This window comes from Tachysurus fulvidraco, chromosome 14 (genome assembly GCF_022655615.1).
Source record: "Tachysurus fulvidraco isolate hzauxx_2018 chromosome 14, HZAU_PFXX_2.0, whole genome shotgun sequence".
NCBI lineage: Eukaryota > Metazoa > Chordata > Actinopteri > Siluriformes > Bagridae > Tachysurus > Tachysurus fulvidraco.
Genome location: NC_062531.1, coordinates 6,550,534 through 6,575,063, shown reverse-complemented (window position 1 = coordinate 6,575,063; position 24,530 = coordinate 6,550,534). Strand labels below are relative to the sequence as shown.

Here is a 24,530-nt window from a genome sequence, read left to right as displayed (position 1 = left end):
ACTGAAATTGTACTGAACTGAACTGTGTTGCACGGTACTTAACTGCTGCAGAAAAAGATGCACAAACCACACTTTTTTTTAGACAAAAAAAATGTATATATTTTTCAAGTAAACATGTCAAATGCATAAAATATTGTGACTTAAAAAAATCAAATGAAAGTTGAAACAGTGAACACAATCAAACCTAAAACATAATGCATTGCAGACAATGTTTTCTGTCAGAGTTTCCTTATACTTCCACTTTCCCAGAAAGCAGAGCTACTGTAGAAATAGGTACAACTACAACCCGAAACGTCTATTACTCAATTAATGCAGACTTTTACTGTATCTACAATAATATCTTTCTTAGCATTGAAAGCCAAATCCCTTATGGACTAAATACAGTATAAAGTGACTATGAAGCCACTACAGTAATGATATATGACTAACTAAGGAAGAAATCAGATATTATGCAAATATCTATTAGAGGATCATCATCAAATAATCTGATATGGAGAACACATGATATTGTCAAATAGAGACATTATCAAACAGTCTGCTATTAAACTGATCCAAGGATTTATTAGGATTGTTTCCTGCATTGTAATGAGTAGTTATCTTAAATGGCTGCTATAATCACACAGTCTAGGCTTTAGTGTACTTTTTCCCTGCCTTCCTCTTTGCCACCCCATGTCTAAAAACCTATACACATCACTGCTCACAGTCACACTTTCTGCCACTAATAATAATAACAAATCAGTATTCTTTCTGTCTTATTGTGTGAATGGCTTGATTAGTCCAAGATCCATGGCTTTGGACAGGCATGCACGTGCTACATCAATTCCCTGCTGGATCTTGGGATTGTCTTCCATTTTGGTATAGTAGGTAAGGATCTCCAATATCTCAGACTCCATTAGCTTCTTAGCCAACTCTGCATCAGCTTCCAGCATGTTGAAGATGATCACCATACCGCGGTGCTGGATTTGAGGATTGTCATGGATGCACAGCCTCTGAAGGATCTCAAGCCACTGACTAGTCTGCCATATAAAAAGGATAACAAAGATGAAACAGAGCTGTAAGCCATCACTGATGCATTCATGGCTTTCACACTTAAGACAATGGTTAACATTCATATTTATATGTTATTTTTTTATTTTCTTTCCCTAAAACTCAGTAAATAGCAGAACTTTGATAATCATCTGCTAGCATTCACAGCACTGTAACAAAGGGCAAAAATTATACATACCACTTTGGTCATCTTGACACACAGCTTTTTCTCAGCTGCCGTGATCATTGCCAATCCACCAGCTGCTGCTATCTGTAACTTTTCATCATCCTCACCACAAAGCAGTATGAGCAGCTTGAGTTTGTCATTACCATCTTCAAGATACCTCTGCTGAACCTGTCAAGACACAATCAAGCACTTTTCACTATTTTCTGAAGTGCCAGCACTTTAGAGAGCAGGTTAGATATGGGATTGATTCCCGTTGATGCTATAAAATGTTCTTCCTCACTTCTTTACAGCTCACAAGGTTGCACATGCACTCTGTTGCGGCCTGTCTGATCTGGTCATGCTCCTCAAACATATAGTTCTCAATCTCTGAAAGGGCCTTCTCCTTCAGGATTTTCACTCTGAAGCAATAACAAAAGGGACAATGGTTTATTGCAAAGAAAAGTCAGGACAGGATTTTTGTTAGAATTTGTAATGTTTAGTACTCACCGAAGTTTCTCGTTTAATGCAGCCAAATTAGTGAGACTGACTAACGACTCATAGTTCTGAATGCCATCTCTTTCTGTGTTCAGTAGGGACACCAGTGGTCGCACAACTTCATATATCTGAGAGAAAACAGGAGAAAAATAGTTATAAGAAACATCTTAGAACCCTGGGGTTCTGATTTACTATCAAGTATTTCCATGTTGCTATTGCAATCAAAATGTAAAGTCTAAAATTTTCTTACCCTCTCACCAGGGAAGGCGATTTCAGGGTTGGAGACAGCTGCAATTTTAGCCAATGCATGAGAGGCCTTTATTTTTCCAGTGTCTGTTCCCTCTAGGGCCAAAGGAATCAGAGCCTGTGCCAAGGAAACCCAAAAGTCAAGAAGCTTGTTTGAAGACAATGTTTAATAAAGCAGCATTAGACCCAATGTTAGATAAAGGCTTTTTTACCTTTCCGCCACCGTGGGCGACAATCAATCCACGATCTTTTGGATCGTCAGCCAAAGCAAGGAATACCCTAAAAATGGAAGTGAAATGTTGAGTTGTGGTGGCTTAAAGATGTCTTCTTACAGATTATGACAGATCAGCTTAAACCACATCGGCTAAGCAAAGTACAAATCCTTACCTTGAAAGCATTTCCTTGGTTTGATCAGTCAGAATGGAACTGTCTGCTCTGACCATGACTGCAAGTGCTGATATCACCCCAGCTTCCAAAAGCTTTTTTACTCTTTTGTCAATAAAATCCTTCTTGTCCTGATATTAAAATAACATGATTAAGTGTGCTGTTACTTGAACACCTAAAGATCCTTAAAGCTACAGTACTGTATGTTAATCACTTTTCCTAAAGTTTGTTAGGATTGTGTGATTTCTTAACTATCAGATTCTATTTATATAGTTATCACAGCTACTTGCACCTTTTAAACAAATAATGTGTGCTCATTACCTTTGGGTGCTGCTCAGGGACATGCTGCTTTGAGAATTTGGCCAACTGCACCAACTCTGGGATGATCTCTTTCTTCTCATAGCTGTTGGTGCAGTTCACCAGTGTACAGGCGACGGAATACAGGATGGTTTTATCTTTGGACTAAAGGAAGAAATTAGTATAATTATATTATTAGAATTGTTAGATATATAACTATAAAAAATATAACTATTTAAAATGCATGCATTATTGATTTTAGACTTCTTCTACCTTGGCAAGCTCAAACATGGCCCTCATGGCTGGTTCATCCTCAACAAAGTCATCTTTAACATCAGCATCATTGGTCAGGTATGCTAAACCCTCGATTGCCCATTTGCGGGTGCGAACATCAAGAGTGGGGTTGCACAGCCATCTGAAATCAAGCATTTTGATAATGTGGTTTTATTGTTATATTCTTTATAAGAGTCTTTATAAGACTACCCTGACATTTACTGAAAATGTGGTACTTACTTTCTGCACTGCTTGGCCAGTTTTTCAGTGGAGCCCTCAGCGAACTGTCTCATGCTATAATCATCACCTCCGGCTGAGCCCAGTTTACACAAACCCTGCAGAGAAAGAATACACAATTGTATTTAAGAACACAATGAAATATATCTTACTATTTAACACCCTGGCAGTATATTTATGCAGCATTATTGGTCTAATGGACTGTATTGTTTGGTTACATAAACATCACATAAAGTTCTGTTGTATAATTATTAATGAATAGACAGTCAACAACAACATGGTGTGATGTGGCCTGACATGAAGCGAATTCATTGTTACCACCTGAAGTTTTTCCAGCGACAGCATGACATGGTGTTTTTACATTTATTCCATTTACATTTATTCAAATCCCTCATGATATTTGATGGCTGACATTTTATCTGCATATAGACCAAATCTGACCAGAGATCATTTCAAACAGTTCAGAAAGCAGCTTTACCACAAGTGCTCTAATCTTGATCCTCTCATTTTTGGTCTTCTTGTAGATGTCTTTAAGCAAAGACACCCCATTGGTGATGATGAACGAAGCTCTGCTCATTTTGGTGGATGCATGAATGAGAGCTTCTATGGCCACAAGCTGATCCACTTCTCTCTCAGAACCACACAGAGCAACCATCATTTCCATTACTCCTTGATGACCCACAAGAATATTTCCTACTTCAAAGGGCCCCTGCAACAAGCCTGATAAAGCATTCATAGCATGGATGTTTTTGTCCATGTCATTGGGATCAAATTTGCCCCTGTGGACAGAATACAAATGGATTTTTTTTAAGTAACCTGAATAGATGCTCATATCTATGATGGCAGCATTTTAAACTAGATCCAACTCACTTGATGTATTCATCACAGATGTCTCTGAAGTTTTCCCTTTCAGGATCACACCGAAGGTCATCATAAAGCTTGTTAAGAAGCACGCTGGCAATAAGCTGCGTATTCTCAGTCATGGGCAATTGGTCGGGCAGCTCGGGTACCTGACCACACACCTTCAGAATCTTCTTCAGGCCTAGGTTTAAGAATGTGCATAGACATACTGTATTTAGACCAAGATATTAGCTTTTCATTTATCATATTCAGATCACACTATTATTCAGTACTTACCGTTATCAATCGTAAATAAGCTCTTGGAGTGATCATGATTTTTCTTGTCTTTTCTGGGCACAGTTTTACTAAGCAGGTTAAGAGCCTGGTCTCGTCCATGTCCTGACACCTTCTTACTGACAAGCATGTCCAGCAGTTTCAGCAGTATAGTCTTCAAGTCCTTGCTTGAGTCTTTGGAGAAAAAAGTGGAATTGCTAAGTTGAAAATTTCTGTTTTACTGAATATGCTGTAACAAGTAGAAGTGTGCATTTAGGTACGTCATGTAAACCTCATCTCAGGTAAGACGTTTAAAAAAAAGCTCAAAATGGCATTTCAAGAAACAATTTAAGGATCATTATTCGAATGTTATCACACATCAGGAAATAAACCTAGCTGTAATGCAGTGAAGAAAGTCATATAATACTCTAACAACTACAACGTATCAAAAAAGTAGGATTGTTAAAAATACAGCTACAAGTGAAGAAACAGAAAATGAAACAAAATCCAACATATGAACTTTGCTTGTTTGAATCTATCTGCATTTTCCAAGCAATTAAATCTTGTATAAAGTACTTTTATTTTATGAAGAGTATTATAAACTAATGGCCAGTTCATGGCACATATGATAGGTAAATACAGTTTTAATATATTTATAATAATAGTTTCAATATATTTATAATATAGTAATAAATATATTGATATGGGCATGCCAAATAAAACTGAATATTTCTAGTATTTTCATTATAACTTGATGAAAATGGTATGTATAGATTGGGTTAATTTTACATGCAGATGTTGTTTCATTTTTTTAATTACAGAATCTTGTTATGTCCTATCTGTAATATCAAATTAGTCAAAGTATGGCTTTTATCACAGAGTTATTGAGAGTCCAATCAATGGCTTATCCTGTGTGGTTTATTATTACTACTGACCTGAAATCTTATCTCATCCATCTTAATGCTACATAATAATACCTAGGCAAAGTATATATTAATATGATGCCAATATCAAGTATAGTAATGAAATATAATTACTTAATAGAGTCACTATTAATGGTTAAAACATATAAAACCAATAGTTAGAAACAAATATGTCTCTTACCAAGGACAAGGGCCTCCTCTTTGCCATAAACTCTGTTGTCTGCCCCAGACAGGGATTCATAGATGGACTGGAATAGGTTGCAGGTTGCCAGAGCGATCTCCTCATTGTCCATGGCCATAATACTACACAGCTTGTCAATTCCTACCGTGTGGATGATGGCAGTGGCCTGTATGCACAAAACACAACATTATTTACCCAAAGGTCCTAGTTTATTATTAAGTTATTCTTATACTATATTATTTAGTAGTATTGTACATTATTGTGTACTGTGTCTAGAGTGACACTATTAAGAATGTGACAATTAAGGTGTAATATTTCTTCTCATAAAGTTTATTGATATTAAATATTAGGTGCATTTTTAGCATATTGTACTTCTTCACCCTGCCCCTGCATCCTGCTGTCATTTACCCTCGCTCGGTGGCCTGTACACATTCCAGACAAGGTCCGTATGGCAGCCAGGATCATCTCAACATTCCCAGACTCAATGAGCTGCATGAGCAGAGCCACTCCGTTGTTCTGGAAGATTCTCTCGCAGCCGGCATCATCTCGCGCCAGGACAATCAGGTTGTTAGCTGCCTGAAGTACATTAATCATAAGGAATTACAGTTAGACAAACCATAAGGAACAATTTTATATTGATATTAACAGGTTGGAGCATGAAAATCCAAAAAATAACATTTCTCACCTTTTCTTTCTTATCTTTATCTGTTTCATCACTTAGCAAGATATCAAACATATTCTGTACTCTGGAGTCTGTGGAGAAGGTGGTCTTCAACTGTGGAAGAAATTATGTTGTCACATCATTAAAAATAAACCGCAAAAAAATGTTTCCATCTTCAAAGTAAATGGTGATATCAAACCATCTGAGATGCTGCCAGTGCTTGTTCATAAGATCTAAAATTTGAAGGCATCAAATTTAACTACTAAAATTCTGTGTAAGATTTGCGGACAGTAAATAATTAACTTCTTTGTACTGAAAATGTCAAAAATTCAATTTCCATTCTGCTGATGGAATGGAACGCCAGTAAAAAGGGTTAAATGCATACAAACTAATATTTTTATGTTCTAACGTGCATATTCTATTTTTTTGATGTTTACAAATATAGTTTTTTTTACTACAGCAAATAGGGAAGTCTAACCTTTTGTTGGATCTGTGCTCCAAGTCTCCTGAGAGTCTCCAGAAAAGTCTTGTTTTTAGGTTCCAGTGTTGAACATCTCTGGACATCCTTAAAGGCCATGTCCAGTTTCCCCAGTTTCTCTAATGCTTGACATCTTCTGAACAGAGCTTTGATGTCAGAAGCATCTATGTCTATGGCTGTAGCAACAACAAAATGAAAAATAAATAATGAAGACAAACAAAGTAAGGACATTAACACGTGATATTTTTTACAATATGAGGTTGAGGAATAGCTTAATTTAGGACTATGCTAGTACCTTTGGTGGCATCTGAAGCAGCGTTGGAATAATTTTCCTAAAATACAAAGCACAAGTTTTGAAGGTAAAACAGGTCAAATCTTATCTGTATGATTATCTGTATGATTTATTATTAGAATTTGTGATATACCTTCTTTAGGAAACAGGCAGCTCGATTTCTGTAGATGACAGCCTGCGCATTTTTCTCCTTGCAGGCTTTGATGGCTTTTGTGTAGAACTCAATTGCTTTGTCAATCTCTCCTGCCTGGAAGTGCTTGTTGCCTTCTTCTTTCAGCTGGACTGGATCTTCCATTTCTCCCATCTAAATGCATTAAGGGAGATTTATATCATAAACATACCCTAAAAGTTTCTGTTTTCCCATCCCATAAAACATTAGAAAGAGTCAGTGTGAATAAAATCTTACATTTCATTACAAAAAGACACATTTAGCTTGATCTATCTGTCTAATTTAAAGATATTGGTTTTACCATTGAAAAAAAAAACAATGTAAATATGAAAACCTTTCATTCTTCAGGGCATATAAAATAGCACTAGACACATTTATTGCAAATATATGTAGATGCCTATAAAAATTGTGTACAAATGTATTAAAACATTTTGTTCCATCTACCATATTATAAATCAAATTAATTCAAAATAAAATTGTAAACCAAATAAAGCATGCAAAATAGCATATGCTCCAGTGACACTACTTACCTTTTTGCTTCCGTTTGTCAAATCTTTTTCAGCAAATGGCCAGACATGCTCCTATCTCAAACTTTAAATGCCCTACCCTTACACCATATATGGGCAAAACTTTGGCCTCATGTGAAGCTTTACCATCACATGAGACTTCAGCACAGACAGCAATGTCTATTATCCTAAAGATATGTTATCACCCTATTCTCTATCTCAGCTCTACAGATAGAACAAATAAAACCAAACCTGCTTAAAACATCAGTTTATCCACATACCGTTATATTTTTGATGTCTGAAGTCAAAGTCACTCAGCAATGGCTGACCATGTGCTTGCTTGCAGGACTATTTAGCTGTTTTTACTCTTAGAGCAACAGACCTCCAATTGGCATTTATATTTATCTCTATGTGACGTGATCCACAAATGGGATGGAGGCCTGAACCATTCCCTCAACAGGGGAAACCTCCCTATCTGCCATGAAACCCATATGTTGAGAAACATCAGCTTTGAAAGCAGAGCACTGTTTGTATTTCTCCTCAAGTACTTATTGAATTAGAGCAGGAGGTATTCATGATATTGTTATAATGAGTATTTGGAAAGGGAAACAAGGATACCAGTCCACCCCTATTGAGTAAGAAATGGAACATCCCAGATTTAGTCTATTTGGGGTGAAGGTGTGACAGCTGAGCACTCAGGAGCACATGTTACTACCCCTTCACTGGCAGGGGTGGGAAGGGTAGGGGGTGGCTCCTGACAGCTGGAACACTCTCGTAGTTTCTACAACCTGTGAGATCTCACATGAAGGAAATGGGGCATCCAAATGGGGGAAGGTCCTGCAAAATACCTACAGCAGGATAGTCCACAACCTTCTGGAACAATCCTGATGAATTTGTCAATTGCATCAGACATGTTTACACATCACTGTCTAGTTATCAGTTCAGTTGAATGCATTTTTTAAAACTTGAAGTCAAGTAACATTGCAAAATACTGAAACATTCTCCTTTTCCATTATTCACCCAGTTTATTTGTGCACTGACACTAAAACAATACATCACCATGTTGCTCCAGCATTGCATAAAATTTGCAGTTCTGTTATGAATAATAACAATACTTTTTCCCTGGACTTTTTCCCCTTCTCAAACACCTATGTTTTCAACGTCACTGATTGATGGAAGATTAATTAAGAAAAATATAAAAGTAAAATCGTCTGTTAAGATAGGGACAAGTGAATTAGTGAATTATTCAGCATGTTTAAAAGAAAACATCCCCAACAGTGTTTGGAATTATGTCTTGAACCAGGTTTGCCAAACAGAATCTGAGCTCAAATGAGAAAATGCGAAAAAAAAAAAGATTTTGTTCAAACAAAAGCTACAATAGATTCAGTATTAAAACATAAGCACCATTGTATTACATCAACATATAAGCAATGTTTATTTGTTTTATTTTTGGCACGAATATGGTTCTTTAAATTAACCACACGTTTGTCTCTCAGAGGACTCTGAGCACAAGGAGGGGGGCACTCTGAAAGGAGTGTCCCATGGTCTAAGATATTTTCCCACTGGATAGAGTGTTCCAATATTTCCATAGTGACCCACTGGGAGTGTCCCAGAGTCTCCCGTAATGTCCGATTGGACAGTGTCCCAGGGTCTCCCATTGTGTCCCACTGGACAGAGTGTCTCAGGGTCTCCCATAGTGTCCCACTGAACAGAGTGTACCAGGTTCTCCCATAGTGTCCCACTGAACAGAGTGTACCAGGGTCTACGCTAGAGTCTCGTTGGACAAAGTGTCCCAGGTTCTCCCATATCGTGCCACTGGACAGTGTCCCAGGGTCTCCCACATTGTCCCACTGGACAGTCCTAAGGTCTCCCATAGTGTCCCATTTAAGAGTGTCCCAGGGTCTCCCAAAGTGTCCCACTGGACAGTCCCAAACCTGTAAACCCCAAAGCATGGGAAGAACATGTAAAAAGGTGAAAAACATTGCATACCATTGCAGTGTACTGGCTATAAGAATACAATGGATTAAAAGCATATTGTACGTTATGCCTCTGGAAGCTCTCAGTAATAAACCACTTCACTTTTACAAAATTTGGAATCCTTCTTTCTCCCTGGTAGACCATTCGATTTGTAGGGAACACAGGACATTCCTTGGACCTTAGTGAAAATGGATATTACTTAGTCTCTTGTGCGAACTAATTTAATTGCCTATTTATTACTTTATTCTGTTTTATGCATCTGGGCATAATTTACCATGCTACTGTAATTTTTTTTTTCTAGCAAGTATTTTACTATAAAAGAATAGGTTTTTTTTTTTGTTGTTTTGTTTTTGTTGTAGTATTAAAAAAATTGGAAATATATCAAATTCAAGCAAAAATTCACAACCAAACCAGTACAATATACAGTCTTTATTGAAAGCCATTTCATAAATTATAATCTACAAAGGTGCAATAATGATATTCAAAAGACTATTTTTTTTATACGAATCACTTGTTAAACATTTGTCTGTGTAAAACAGAAGCACACTGTTAAATAATATAAAGCACATAACAGGATGCTTCAATATGAAATATCTCTTAATGGAACAGATTCACAAATATGAAACACTCCCCACCCTTCACAAAATATTCTCTGTAGATCTACATCGTAGCTATCAAAAATCCTTCGTTTTTGAACATCTACTGCACACAAACTCACATGTTTACATGTTTAAACTGAAATATGCCAGACTTCGCATATAATTCTTGACCGATATAAAACTTAGACTTATCATCAAACACCACGCCGCCCATAGCAAGAAGTCATTTTTGGCGTTATGATTTGAAAAGGACAAATTCAACGTCTTTTCATGTTCAGCTGAAAATATCATTCATTTCTCTGACATACCGAGAAAGTACTTCGTATCATGTAGGAAAGACTAAACATTCAGAATTGAACTACTTTTTAATCTAGTCCACTAGATATCCTAGCAATATAAATAGAGGCAATATCATCACTGTATGACACTTTTGCATTTCGAAACCCAATGTTGAGTTTTCAGCAATCAAGTCGTGAATGATCTGCTGTTTGTGTGTTGCTTGGGTGCAAAAGAGCTACAAAGCTGCAAACATACAAAATCTGATCTAAACAAAGCAGTCTTTGACCCGTCAGAAGCATTTTTTTCCACAATAATTCACACACACACTACTTGATGACTGTGGATGCTTAGGCCACAGGCTGCATGTTCAGGCTTACTCGCCTCTTCGCAGGCATAAAACACCATCTCTGTCCTGCGGTAACTTCATGACACACAGAAAACATCTAATTTCCTTTCCTATCATATAATAGGATAATGGTAGATGTCCAGTCTTTCATTAGCAAATCCTGGTGTGCATCTTAGACGAGAAAGTGTCCAGAGTGGGTAATGAAGAGTGATGAGGAAGACGATAACGATCATCTCATGGCTCCTTACTGCAACAAAAGCAAACAGTATAGAAATTAGTTTACAGTATTGAGTTTTGTACATGTTTTTTTTAATTAAAGTGTTTTTCTTAGCTTTAATTGTAAGTGATAAAAATGTATTTGCATTAAAAACACGTTTTTAAAAGTTTTGTACTAAAGCTATAAGGTTAAAATACCTGGGCGACTCAAGGACTGGAATAAATGAATAATTGAAAACATTATTAATAATTTAAAACTCTACCAACAGTATATTAGCTGTTCCGGCTTACTGTAACCACATATTACACTAAAATATTATCAGTAAAATGCTTTAGATGTACATGGTGTCCCAAAAAGTCCCTGTATATAGAGGATTAACAATTTTTTTTTAACAAAATGTCTCCCTAAACTTTTTATTGCCTGCTAGTATTGCATTTTTTTTCAGATAGCTTTTATGAACTTTTCTTAAAAGAAGTATTTTAAAATCCTATATTAAAATCCTTTTTGTGGCTGGATTGGGAAGCTGGCACAGGGTTGTGATGGACTGTGTAAACAACGGGAGCCAAATTTGGTTGAGCCAACTCTGCGTATTAACAAAGAAATGTCAATCAGGGAGAGAATGCTTTGTAAATAAAGTGATATTTTGCTTTATTTTGTAGATTAAATAAAGTGGAGAATTTTGGGAGACCTTGTATTACAATTTGTGTACAAATTAATGCGTGCATCCATTCATCTAATGCTTCGAATGTCCCATTTTCATCAATCATCTACTTATGAAATACGTTTAAATAATATTTGGACATGTTCCACATGTTCAACTTGTATCTTCCAGATTTTCAGAAGATCTTGAGAAAAAGAGAAGTATGCTCTGTTACAGGTTTTTCCTTTATTGTCAGTGGCACTGTGATGCTAACTGACCAGACTATGAGACTATAAATATGTAACATCTGTATTAATGACTTTCTGTAACAAAGGAACACAAAGTGTTCTGAACAAAACCGAGGGTTAGAGTCTGCACTCACAAAGTAAACATCCAGCACTGAGCCGTCGTCTCGGTCTGTGTCCACTGTGCTTTGCTCGGAAGTCAGACAGATGGCGCTGTCTGCCATCCTGTAGTTAGAGTACGAGTTGACAGGATATCTGCATCAGAGACATACACCAGTGTGAAATAGAAGCAGGCTGAACATTTTCATTTGTTTAAATTAGCATTACAAAAAAGGCCAAGCAAAACGACAAAGATCCCAAATGTAGATTGCAAAAACGCAGCAAAATAACCCAAGCTAACGCGACATAAATGGGCTGAGGAGTGACATAACACATATTACTAACCCCCCAAAATTCTTATAAAACAACAACAAAAATAACCCATAAAATATTATATCTTGTACTGTAAAATATAAGTATCTTGTATTGTTGTTGTTAACGTCTGTAGCACATTAAACTCTCTGAAACCGTCTGTAACAATCTGAAGTTGGTTACAAAGCTATATTCTATATTGAATCTACAGTGTCTATTAGTTTATATGAAAAAAAAAACCTTTGAATTTATACTATTTTTATTATACACAGAGGCGTGACAGATTAATAAAATTTCTCTTACACTATAGAGAGCATGAATGAATTTTTATTTATTTATTTATTTATTTATTTATTTATTTATTTATTTATTTAAATGTTTAATAAGGACAAAACTGATTTTATTCGTATATGAGGACAATTGATCTTGATTTAGGATTTTGTTAAGATTTCATCACCTCGATAAGACACTATGGGCTGTATTTTTTCCCTAAAATTTGTTAGCTGCCTGCATGCCACCTGACTGTCACCTACTTCAGCTGAGGAATGTGCTTAATCTTTTTATTGCTGCACCTAGTGAACTTTTTACTTCATGGACTTCTTATGTTACTACAAGACCTTGCCATCTTGGCTGTTTATTAACCCAAGTCCGTCCTGGGCCAATTTATTGTTGGTCAGAACATTACATACCAACATCTTCAGAAATTAGAAACATGACCTGTTGTACTGTATATAATGCTCTAAATGATATTTTGTGCTGTTCTGGATGAACTAAGATAATGTTTTAAATAATATTTATTAAGTAATCATGCTAAACATTCATTTTAAATAAGACCATTCGTAATCACAAATCAACAAATTGTTCCCTGGTTTTTTGAAGTTCTAAAGTAGTAACATGTACACTTTTGCCTCAATGTTACTGTTTCTTATACAGTACCACAGCACATTTAAACTCTCAGATCTGATCTGGTCAGAAGCTCCTGATTCATTATCAGCAGTTATTCAAATTATTAACAGTATAATTGCTGACATGGTGGTGATTTATGTAAGATGTTTATTTAACGTTTATGCATGGATTCTCCAACACCAGTCAAGTAGTTTTCCAATACAAGAAAGTCTTCAGGAAAAGGAGTTTCTGGTTTTTCAGGATCTTGTCAACTTTCAGAAAGACAGAGAAACAGAGAGAGATAGAAGGAGACACAGAAAGAGAGAGAGAGAGAGATAGAAAGAGTGAGGAGAAGAGAGAGATAGAGTGAGCGAGAGAGAGGAGAAGAGAGAGATAGAGTGAGATAGAGGGGGATAGATAGATAGATAGATAGATAGATAGATAGATAGATAGATAGATAGATAGATAGATAGATAGATAGATAGATAGATAGATAGACAGACAGCTGTTATAAAGTAACTTGTTTCATGGACATTAACTCTGCTTTGCATTGGGCTGAATCACATAACCCCAATGATAATTATTAAAGAGTCTTAATTCCTTATACAAAACTTTTTACTCGGGTCCAGTCATCAGAAACATTTCAACTTTCCAAATGAGCTGAAGCAGTCTGCAACACAATACATCAGAATTCCGTTTGTTATGTAAAATCCAAATATGCACTAAAGTATAAGCAAACCAGTCAAAACACACAGTTGTGCATATATTTACAGAGCCACTACCGCCTGCAGGGGCATAATATCTCTTGATTTTTGTTTATTTTTCCGAGTGCTAGTGCTTAAGCTAGAACGTGTACTGTTTGATAAAAAAAACTAAAGTCACCTTGCATTTACCTCTGCCTCTGAATGGATCACGCATACAGTTCGACACTATGTTATTAAGGTCCAGACTGTCGCCTTGTCCACCAACACAACATAATCCCTTCATTGTATTGTGTTAGTGGACAAGGTGACAGGTGACAAAGGAAGTGTACTGTACCTGTTTACAGCTGCCATATAAGCACAGTATTAGTTGCCTTAGTGCTAAATGCCATCTTTTGTAACATTCTCTTTCACCCTATTGTTAGGGCTCTTAGTATGTTAATGAAATATTTAGGTGGTGTTTTGATACCGAATTCCCCGGGAAACAGGTGCATGGTGAACGACAAATAGAGCAAAACATGGTGTGCGTACAAAGTGCTACCAATGAGACACACTCTTCATAATTCATAGAGTATGAAGAGAATTAGAGGGTTGTAATCTGGAGATTTTGCTCATTATCTCCATGTCAGGTTAAATATAGGCATCTCGGAGACAGGCCAGAGGTGATTAATGATAAGGCAGGAGTGACGCAAGGGTGGGAACCCAGCAGGTGTGTGTGGGTAGGTATTTCAGTGATATGGCATGTCCGCGTGCTTGTGTGTATATAACTAGGTGTTTGTTTATAGGGCATTACCGGTAGTTTGATCTAGGAGGCATGTATCTGTCGTTGACGGACATAGTAGTGGCCATTGAAGAAGGTTCACCGTAGGCAGCTGTGACTGGGACCAGGTCAGGTCGCCGGTAATAAGTGCACACTGGGGTAAAAAAAAAAAATTATTTGTAATGATCTATAATTATAATATTGTAATCATGCTGCCAGTCAGGTTAATTATTAGATATAACTGAGTTGAAAACTGTTTGTGAGAAAGTTTCTGGAAAAGTTTGGTCTGGTAAATCAATTTAGTTGCTTGTGGCCCACAGTATGTATAAATGTCTTAAAGTTAAAATGCACTTGGTTTTAAATAAAAACTGATTACAGTCTCAAGTCTGATTACAGTCTGAGTGTGCACAAATAATTACTCCCTAAACACAAGGCTTAAAGTATTTTTGATATATAATAAGTACACTGTAATAAATCTTTAAAAAACAAAACCACAAAACCCCCATGATATTAAAAACCTTTGACAGGGAGTGTATGTTCATCATTTACAAAAAGAATTACAAAACAGATATTTTACTAATTATGTAGGTACAGTATCTAGCTACTAAGGAACTAAATAAATACGTTTATGGATTAACAGAAACTTTGATTCTTGAAATTCCATTTAATATTTGAAAAAATATATATCACATAAGCAAAATTTCATCTAAACTACTTTCATCTTCATCAAAATTTCATCTAAACTACAAAAATGACAATAAATACTACAATAAATAATAAATAAAATGTTTATTCTATAAATGTCCATATTTTACTATTATGATTAAAATTCCAGCTTTTTTCGGTTTAAAAACATGAGTCAGCATGGCTTCATTTTAAGGGTTATTACTGCTGTTATACTGCCTGACCCTCTGAGTTTTGACCAAACTCGACACTAATGAGTAACACTGGCAGTGTTGAGCAACACTCTAATACATAATATAGACTGGGCTGAAAATGCAAAGGTCATATTAAGGGCTGAAGAGTGTTTAGTTTGGAGTAGTTTTTTTTTTTCAAGCCTGTTTGCTCATATCACAGATGTTTTGTGCATTGACTTGAGGAAAATTGCTCTTTTATATCGTCCAAGATACAACATGCCGAACCAGCAACAGCAACCTAAATTACTTTATGTATTTATCAATGCCAACCTTGTGTTGCTGGATTTACCCAAGTCTAGACATGGAGATGGCACAATAGCACTTTCCCCATAACAATACATGACTAAAATAAATGAAATAAACAAGCCCGTTTGTCAGGTGTGGTTGACTCCGTGGAAAAGAAATCCAGAACCAAATGTAGGAATAGAAGGCAGCCGGGGGTTTTTATTAATAAAATAACTAAACCAACAGACACAGGGAAACACTGGGGGGAAAATAATCAACAAAAATACAAAACAGGATACAGGAAAACTAAAAACAACAAACCTAAAACAGAGACAAGGACCCATCAAAAAGGTACACACAAGACAGGTATAAATATGGAAGGTAATTAGTGCCACATAAGGAACTGGATAAGGACTGGGCAGAAACGGAATAAGCATTGGGCGGGAACAGGATAAGGATTGGGTGGGAATGGGATAAGGATTGGGTAGGGCACACATGTGAGAACACAAAACATAAACAAAAGCACATGGCACAGGATACAAACAAACCTTGCTGGAACAGCCTCTTGTGTTCTGGCAGGAAATTGTCCAATGCATCCATAACACCATTAGTATGATAAATTCATCATGATGAGTTTGCTCACCTTGTCCATCCAGACTGGCAAGACTGCGGGCTGCCACAAGTCTCTCGGCCCTGTCTTCTACTCTGTCTTCCCTCTGAGGGGACAGCAGCTCCTGAGAGGATGATTTCATCGGGACTATGGAGTTACGCACTCTCTTTGATGGAGAATACCGGTTTGCTGATCAAAACAGATAAATGGAAAGGGGTTTGTGAGTTTGTTACCGTTTCAAATTAATTTCACAATATAACAATCCTTCATCTTTTATCAAGTCTTAATATATATATATGTATATAATAATATATGTAATATAAAATGTGTCCCTAAAGTCTCATATTAAAAAGAAATGCATGAAAATAAAGTTAATATTAGCATGGAAATGAAAATGAAGCTAATAAAACACTTTAGACCTGAGTTATATTTGCATATACAGTATTGCAGGTCTGCAGAGAGCTATGTAAAGAAGACTAGCAAAGCTGTGGAATACATAGTTCTATATACAGAACTATAACAGCATTAGGACAGAATTTCTGTAAAGAAAACATGCTTTCAAAATTAATTAAATAAATAATTTCTTTTAATTTAATATATAATAATTTTTATATAATTATTATATAATTATAAAAATAAATTTTTATTTTTAAAATTTTAATATAATTATAAAAATAATTTTTATATTTAAATATTTAATAATTTTAATTAAATAAATTAAGTGCACAGTTTTATAAGACACTGCTTGCTAGGTTTTACCGATAATGTCCTTCTGATGGCATATATTTATATTTTTCTAAACTTGGGTGTCAGTGTAAACAGATAAACTCAGGTTTTTGTCAGTTTGTCAAAAGTTAGCCACGCTGACATCTGAAAATGATCAGGTTTCAAAACTACATCTAGAAAAAAGTCAATAGAATATATATGACATTGTAGAAAACATATATCTAAATATAATATATAAAAAGTGGTGTGAGAATTAAAAAAAAAATTGTATTTTCTTCTGTAAACTTCCTTCTCTGTAGAAAGACTAACAGAGAGAATAGTTCAAGTTTTTTTTACTTTTTATTTTTAAATCATTTGCATGTGTTATTGACACTTTAGGTGCATATTCATGTGAATCACAATTCCGTGTAAAAAAAAGTGATGTGATACTGATGCTATTTTAAAAGGTGAGTGACACAGCATGAAAACTGGGCGGGTGCTACAGAAATTTTACAGGAACTTACTTTGAATTTTTCTGAAAACTCTGGTGCTCATGAATTTGAGAAACCTGTTTGCATAGAAGCTCGGCCTGTGGACAGACACCGTATCCTACGGATATATAAAAAATAAGAAGAAAGATTTGATCAGGATGCCTGATTTCGTAATGGGTCATTGATAAGAAAAGGCTGTTCATGAAGAATCTATCAACTTACACCATCGTAGACAAGTGCTTTCCAAGAGTGCTCCAGCTTCTTGATAAACCTTCAGGGAAAAAAGGCAGCGAGAGCTTGGTTTGGCACGGAAAGTAAAATATTAGAAAAACAAGGACTTCTTTCTGAGCAGCATACACCCAGTGGGTAAATACTGAGTCATAAGTACTGTCACGTAAAGAGTAAAATACGACCTGCTGTTATAGGAAAATACTTAAAACCAGGGTGGTGTGATATGGCCTGACATGAAACATTTACTGTTACCATGCTGATGTGTACCACAGCAACGTATTATATACATATATTTTATTTGTATTTTTTTATATACAGATAATACAGTTTGTTATGTTTAAAGAAGAATGCATCATGCTTAATATACTTATTCAGCTGTAATCATCCGTTCCCTCACTAGCTTCCATTTTAATCTTATTCTCTTTAAATGAATATGACTTCTGAATATGTCAGAAAACAGAAAAGTTATGGGTTTCATGCCTGATGCTATTGGGCTACTGGTTGGATATTTTTAGAACACTCTCACAGGCACTTAACACCATCATTGCCCCTAAAGCATTGACAGCCCTGTTTGGCCTTTCTCCTGCTTCAGCTGTATCATCCACAATTCGTGGCGTCATTGCCTTCACCACCTTGTCGTGCCATTCTCCTAAGATGGAAACAAGCCTTCCCATCAGACAATGACTGTATATAAGAGATATTGCAATGCATCCACCTAGAAAAAATACAGGCACTCTTCCAAAGGATCACTGAGATACTTTTATAAAATCTGTAAATATAACAGTAATATCTGGGCCATCTCATTAGAGCCTTATTTTTATTCGTGACCTCTCGGGGCATTTATGGGTAAGGGTTTTGTTGCTGTATTGACTGGTTTGTTTCTTGTATTGCAATGTATTACCTCAGTTACAGAATGAGATAGGATGTCTCTTCTCTTCACAGACATCCTATCTCATTCTGTAACTGAGGTAATACATTGAATATATCTGCAAAAATGTAATAAAATGTGTTTTCAATGTGCTTTCAATAAAATTCCAGAAGGAAAACTTCCCCAGATTAAGATCTGTACGTTTTTTTGTGGTGCATCCACCATATAAGACCCTGTGTGTATTGTTGCTATAGAAATGATAACGTATTAGCAAGAGTGCTGTAGATCTTGCAGCTGGAAATAATGTCAGAGCTGCTGTTCTCTGGAACCTTCTGTGTTCTCTCCTGTGGTAAAACGTACAAGAACAAGGTATTATACTATATATACTATATACCAGCCAACCGATCTGAAGTATAGCTAAAGGATGCATGTAAGGAACGTATTCTAAATGGTTCATTCATTCCAATTAAAGCTCTGAATATAGCAGCGTGTTGTGATTATTGCGCCTGGGGAAGCTTTCGCATATTCATTATATTTTCGTACCAGGATGTACTGTGATTTTGTATTTGTTATAATTAGCTTCAAAGCTGTTGTGGTTGATTTTGGTTGTTAAGCAGGAGGACAGTGTTAGAGTGCGGCACAGGACACTGTGTCCTACCTGTACGACTGCAAGATGTCAATTATCCCCAAAAAAATCAACAGCTTCTCGCCCCTGTTAGTTCTGGCTGGGATTCCTCCCATTCTGCAGAAAAACAATACATCTGTTATACTTTCTATTTATTAGTACTAAAACAACATTTGCCTACGCATCTCACTTGTTCTGAACAATTTCATTTGAATAAATTGTTCAGAACAAGTGAGTTTCGTAGGCAAATGAGGTGTCGTCTAATTAAATCTGCATATTTTGAATATTTCAGTTTATAAAGCAAAATACCTAGTATTTAGATAATATTAGAATTAATAGATGTTCATTTAAGTACAAACAGTATTGTTACTGAAAAATGTGTTGGGTTGTCATTTATTTATTGTTTAATAAAGAAAACTCCATGTGCTGCTGTAACAATGATTTCTTTGACATTTTCAGTGTAAAATCCAATCAAACTATCCAACAGTAATTAATATTTTGAGAAAGTTCTCTGTAAGCTTCTAAAGAGAGATAGAAATGAGCATGTGACTTCATTTCCTGAATGTAGGCCCCCTTTCTAGAGAACATTTTCTAGAGATTTTTGGTTAGGAGTAAAAACTGATTCTGAGAAAAACATGTTTTAATGAATATGTGATTTCATATATTTCATTACTATAGTATGTGTGGTTTATAAGGTTTATAAAACAAACAGTTATCATTCATAATGACACATAAGTTGACATTCAGAGCAAGAAACAAGCTATCAGGGATCCACGACATGACATGATTGTGCAAAGTGGGTATTTATGGCATTTATAAGGACTATATTTCAGTCCATGATTATAAGTAAATGTAGCTTATACCTGTCTAGTGTATTTTCTAAGATTTTTGAATAGCAACTCACGTATCATCTGTGGTTATGGCCTCTGCTGCCTTGCCACCCCCCTGGATGGACTCCATGGCGGTGGAGTAGAGAACCCTCTGTCCGACAGGACGCCTGCCGTCTACTACACTTCCATCTGCTTCTCTGTGGTTCTGTGTATCCAGCACGTGTATGCCCAGGAGCAAGCTGTAATCCATGATCTTAAAGCTCTCCAACACCTGTATACACGCAAGCACACATACATGCAGATGTTCACTAAAATGTCCCTCGGATAATTGATACTAATAAATAACACACATGGCCAGTTGTAGTTCTATGATATTAGGCCTTGTTAGCAGTTACCACATAAAAAAACAAATATGTCAGAGCAGATATGACAAATATGTCTGAGCCCCTTTAATCCAACAAAAATAGCTCTACATTAATCCACGCAGTATTCTGAAAGAGGCAGCCATGAGGGGCACTCTGTCCCAGCTAAAATAATATGCCGAGGGTGTCAAATATGTGTTTCTCAGCAGTGAGATCAGCAAAAACTGATGGAAGAGAAAAGTCAGCCAGGAAAGCAAGACATTTCCTCACTGTATTCTTGGGGTCAATCAAGGCCATGTTCACTATGTGCAAACAGAGTAAACTAAGTTGTTTTCTGCACATGAATATCCGGCTCAAAGATGCTGAGATACAAAGCATATGACGTCTGTTCTTTTGGCATGAATTATGTATGAATAAAAAGAACACACTGACCTTCTTCCTGGATAAAGCACTCTCTCCAGGAAGATTTTCACATGACCAGGGGTTTATATAATCCTGCTAATCGATCAAAAATGCGTGAAGGGTGCGTCTTTGACACAGGCTTTATTTTTGTCCAATCACTAATTTGTCTGGAATTTTATGTGAATGATAATGAGAAAACTCAGAACCAGTATATGTGATAGTCACTACCATAAATGGCTCAGTAGAGAGAATCTGGCAAAACAGATGAGTAAATATAGTTAAAAGCAATGTAACTACCTGAGTGAAGGGAAAATCAACATTGCTGACAGTTCTTTCTATCTAAAGCTATTACGCTACTATAAAGAAAATGCAGGAAACTCAAAAGCTACTGACGCAACGCTCCTGTACATCTTTATGCCTCAAGGACAAAAACAGGAAATTATGTTTTTTCTCTTAAATATTAAATCCTATTGCATTGAAAAACCTGAAATCACCAGAAAAAAGCCAGTAGCAGAAATGGCAGCCATATTAGCATGTTCTTTGAAACAGTTCATTAACCTCAGCTACATCACTAGCGAGCTGTGCAGGACTTGTTTTAATAGTGTTTGCACAATTATATTATTATTTATTTCAATCAGATTTAGTTGGTTCCTTTTCCCAAAGTATCACCCAACTAGAAGCCTGTTAAACATTAAACCAGGATAGAGGAATGAATGCTCCCAGTGCAACGTGCAGTGCTACACATACACATGCTGACCAAACGTCCTTCTTTGTGCCTTGAGCATTGCGCACACATAAAAGTAAAATCATATGGCTTTTTGTCCCCTGTTCTAGTGGCACACCCCTCAACTGTCTGTGTGCTATTGCCCTTTAAAACTTTTGGGCAATAGGAAACAAAAACAAACAAACAAACAAACAAACAAAACAACAAAAAAAACAGTAAGACAATAATAATAATAATAATAATAATAATAATAATAATATGAATAAGATGACAGAAAAATGTTACAAATTTAAATTAGAAAAAATATATATAAATATATATACATTATATCTGTTCATTTCCAAATAATCTACTCATATCGAGTTAAATTGTCAAGATACACTTACGTATATACTAATATCTGTAACAGTGTAAAGACTAACTACAGTATAGTTCTAAATAATCTAAAGCAGCACCCATGTACCACACGTATTAGATGTTCAGGAGACCTCCACTATTACTGCATGCTGGAAATTTGGTGTAATCCTACAGCTGTGTGTAAATGTCCAAAACCAGCCACTTTGCAAAACACATCAATGATTTCACCTACCAAAGCCACTTCCTAAGCTGTCTGTAGGGTAGCACTTGATTTCTTTTGAAAAAAACAAAGAAGAAATACTAGACGTAGGATTCTGGTGAGCGAGGCTAAAGTCTGCTTTGCATACCCTTCTCTTTCCGGTCTTTTGAATAGGACCATGCTGCTTTGCATGCCGATTGTGGTGACCATGAATCTCCAACAAGGGTGTGTGTGTCAGGTCTTTATCATGAATAATATTTAATTTTATTTGCCGAAGTTTAAAGCAAAAATATTTTTACAATTTCTATTATTCTGCCTAAGGCCATAAAAGCAAATCTGTAGTTGACATTAAAATAGTGGTCGGTTGCTGTGTGGCTACTCTTAGTTCAACCAGCACAGTGTAGGAATGAGTTTGACTGTTTGTGCAAAATGTATGCATGAAAACACCTGTCAGTTTCCACATAAAATCAAATCTAACACAGAAACAGCATGGATTCTGTCACTGTAGTTTAGCAATCACATCCTGACTGTTCTTAGATCGTCTCAGCTTTCAGAGCTTGGTTTTCCAAAATGTTATGGTCAACGCTGCCGCATTTTCTTCTTTTTTTGACATTTTTAATAATGTGTTAATAAAAACTATATCATACTTTTGTTTATCATTTTAGGGTTACATTTAATGTTGTGAAACAGCCACAAAACACACATCACTTACATTATAGCAGTTATAAACAGATTTCTCTGTTTTGACTTTTCCATGCCAGAGAACATAAAATTACAGCTTTAAGAGATCTCTGACTGGAAACTTGTTCCTAAATAATGATAAATTAACATCAACTCATTGAAACTGACATTTTGTAGTGTGTCTACCAAAAAAGTCCCTGTGAATGTGTTGCTACTATAGAACTGTATAAGTTATGCATCATACCTTCTCATTCAGTGAGAGAGGGAATAAGCTTAGCATGTGCAGCGATCATCAACAATAATGTGGTCAGTAATCCCATATGTCAAAGATACTGACAGCAGCAAGCACTCCTGCAACTCATGCACCATAAACCATTATTTACATTCACTTCACTTACTGAGAAAGTGTGTAGTGAAGAACTATAGCATGTGTGACAGTGAGTAAGTCTGCATTTATGCTGCATTTTTAAATGTTTAAGAGTACTGGAGAAAATTGCATATGACTGATAAAATCATGTCAATTGTTCAATATCAAGGCATATACACAAGAAATACACAAACATGTTTAGATATAGCTTAATTATCATTAAATGAATAATTCAATTTCAATCGATTAATAATTCAATTAACTTAATGTTTACAAAACATTAAGTCAAGCTAAGCTAAATCAAGTTTCTAAATTCTTGTGGCTGTAAAAAATAAACAAAAATAAATAAAATAAAATAAAATAATGAATGAATGAAATAAAAACAGCCAAAAAAAGCTATATCGATAAAAGTGGCAGTGAAGCTTTCTGTGATGAGGAATGTGACATGCTTACTCAGGGACACAGCATGATTTCCGCTTAGAGCACACTTCAACAACACATCACTTCACAGTTCACAGGAAGGCATAACAATGAGAACTAAAGAGTGTGTGACCTTCCAAATGCTTACACAAGAACCTTTCTGGGCTGAAAGCTCCTAAAAACACAGGTCTTTTAGTTCATCTTAACCGCTACATCAAGTGTGTGCTGTGCTAACCATGTGTTTACAAAACTATAGTATTGACAAAGACATATACATCATTATGGGAATCATGGTTTGAGATGTAATCTTGATGAGTGTGTATATATCACGTGAGTTTTAACAATGGGACTTCTATAACCAGAATAAAACAAGGTTTGCAGTAATGAGGAAACAATAGTAAATGATAGGGTGATGTAATCCATTAGTTCAATATTGATTATTGGTGATTATTTTCTTCGTCTCTGCTTTTTGCAGATGATGTTGTCCTGTTGGCTTCTTCAAATCAGGACCTTCAGCATGCACTGGGACGGTTTGCAGCCGAGTGTGAAGCGGCGGGGATGAGAATCAGCACCTCCAAGTCCGAGGCCATGGTTCTCAGCCGGAAAAGGGTGGCTTGCCCTCTTCAGGTTGGTGGAGAGTTCCTGCCTCAAGTGGAGGAGTTTAAGTATCTTGGGGTCCTGTTCACGAGTGAGGGAAGGATGGAGCGGGAGGTCGACAGGCGGATCGGTGTATCTTCCGCAGTGATGCGGTCGATATACCGATCTGTTGTGGTGAAGAAAGAGCTGAGCCGCAAGGCGAAGCTCTCTATTTACCAGTCGATCTACGTTCCTACCCTCACCTATGGCCATGAGCTTTGGGTCATGACCGAAAGGACAAGATCCCGGATACAGGCGGCCGAAATGAGTTTCCTCCGCAGAGTGGCTGGGCGCACCCTTAGAGATAGGGTGAGGAGCTCAGTCACTCGGGAGGAGCTCAGAGTAGAGCCGCTGCTCCTCCACATTGAGAGGG

The 24,530-nt window shown here is 36.3% G+C and overlaps 2 protein-coding genes across 7 annotated transcripts in view; both read right to left on the bottom strand.

Moving 5' to 3' along the window:
* Positions 1-140: 140 nt before the first annotated feature.
* Positions 141-7,864, bottom strand: unc45b (unc-45 myosin chaperone B). Of its 2 annotated transcripts, none has more exons than XM_027133173.2 (20): positions 7,729-7,864; positions 6,906-7,076; positions 6,776-6,812; positions 6,481-6,656; positions 6,027-6,116; positions 5,750-5,917; positions 5,342-5,507; positions 4,262-4,432; positions 3,995-4,166; positions 3,603-3,903; positions 3,128-3,222; positions 2,888-3,029; positions 2,639-2,779; positions 2,321-2,448; positions 2,146-2,212; positions 1,938-2,051; positions 1,700-1,815; positions 1,494-1,611; positions 1,226-1,381; positions 141-1,016 (listed from the first exon to the last, which is right to left on the bottom strand). In XM_027133173.2, exons 2-20 carry the CDS (start codon positions 7,074-7,076, stop codon positions 753-755), a joined length of 2,793 nt encoding a protein of 930 aa, XP_026988974.2. In that variant the 5' UTR covers positions 7,729-7,864; the 3' UTR covers positions 141-752. The 2 variants fall into 2 exon arrangements, with proteins under 2 accessions (XP_026988974.2, XP_047678836.1); XM_047822880.1 differs by lacking the exon at positions 7,729-7,864 and adding an exon at positions 7,472-7,707.
* A 1,974-nt stretch (positions 7,865-9,838) lies between these two features.
* The window catches only part of pip5k1bb (phosphatidylinositol-4-phosphate 5-kinase, type I, beta b), a 43,860-nt gene continuing 29,168 nt past the window's right edge, over positions 9,839-24,530 (bottom strand). For 4 of the 5 annotated variants that reach the window (XM_027133170.2, XM_027133169.2, XM_027133172.2 and 1 more), the window contains 8 exons: positions 20,084-20,280; positions 19,213-19,296; positions 17,678-17,726; positions 17,489-17,573; positions 16,293-16,448; positions 14,541-14,661; positions 11,888-12,005; positions 9,839-10,895 (listed from right to left, as the gene is read on the bottom strand). In XM_027133170.2, the coding sequence (XP_026988971.1) occupies positions 10,893-10,895; positions 11,888-12,005; positions 14,541-14,661; positions 16,293-16,448; positions 17,489-17,573; positions 17,678-17,726; positions 19,213-19,296; positions 20,084-20,280 (813 nt within the window). In that variant the 3' untranslated portion in view covers positions 9,839-10,892. The remainder of the gene's footprint in view (positions 10,896-11,887; positions 12,006-14,540; positions 14,662-16,292; positions 16,449-17,488; positions 17,574-17,677; positions 17,727-19,212; positions 19,297-20,083; positions 20,281-24,530) is intronic. The other variant, XR_003438477.2, reaches the window with a different exon arrangement.

Bases quoted from the DNA above. Each gene is read 5' to 3' on its own strand.
- unc45b (XM_027133173.2), bottom strand. From the start codon at position 7,076: ATGGGAGAAATGGAAGATCCAGTCCAGCTGAAAGAAGAAGGCAACAAG. The intron at 2,052-2,145 runs GTAAAAAAGCCT...TCCTTGGCACAG, and splicing joins TCGCCCACGGTGGCGGAAAG to GCTCTGATTCCTTTGGCCCT. The intron at 1,816-1,937 runs GTAAGAAAATTT...GTTTTCTCTCAG, and splicing joins TCGCCTTCCCTGGTGAGAGG to ATATATGAAGTTGTGCGACC.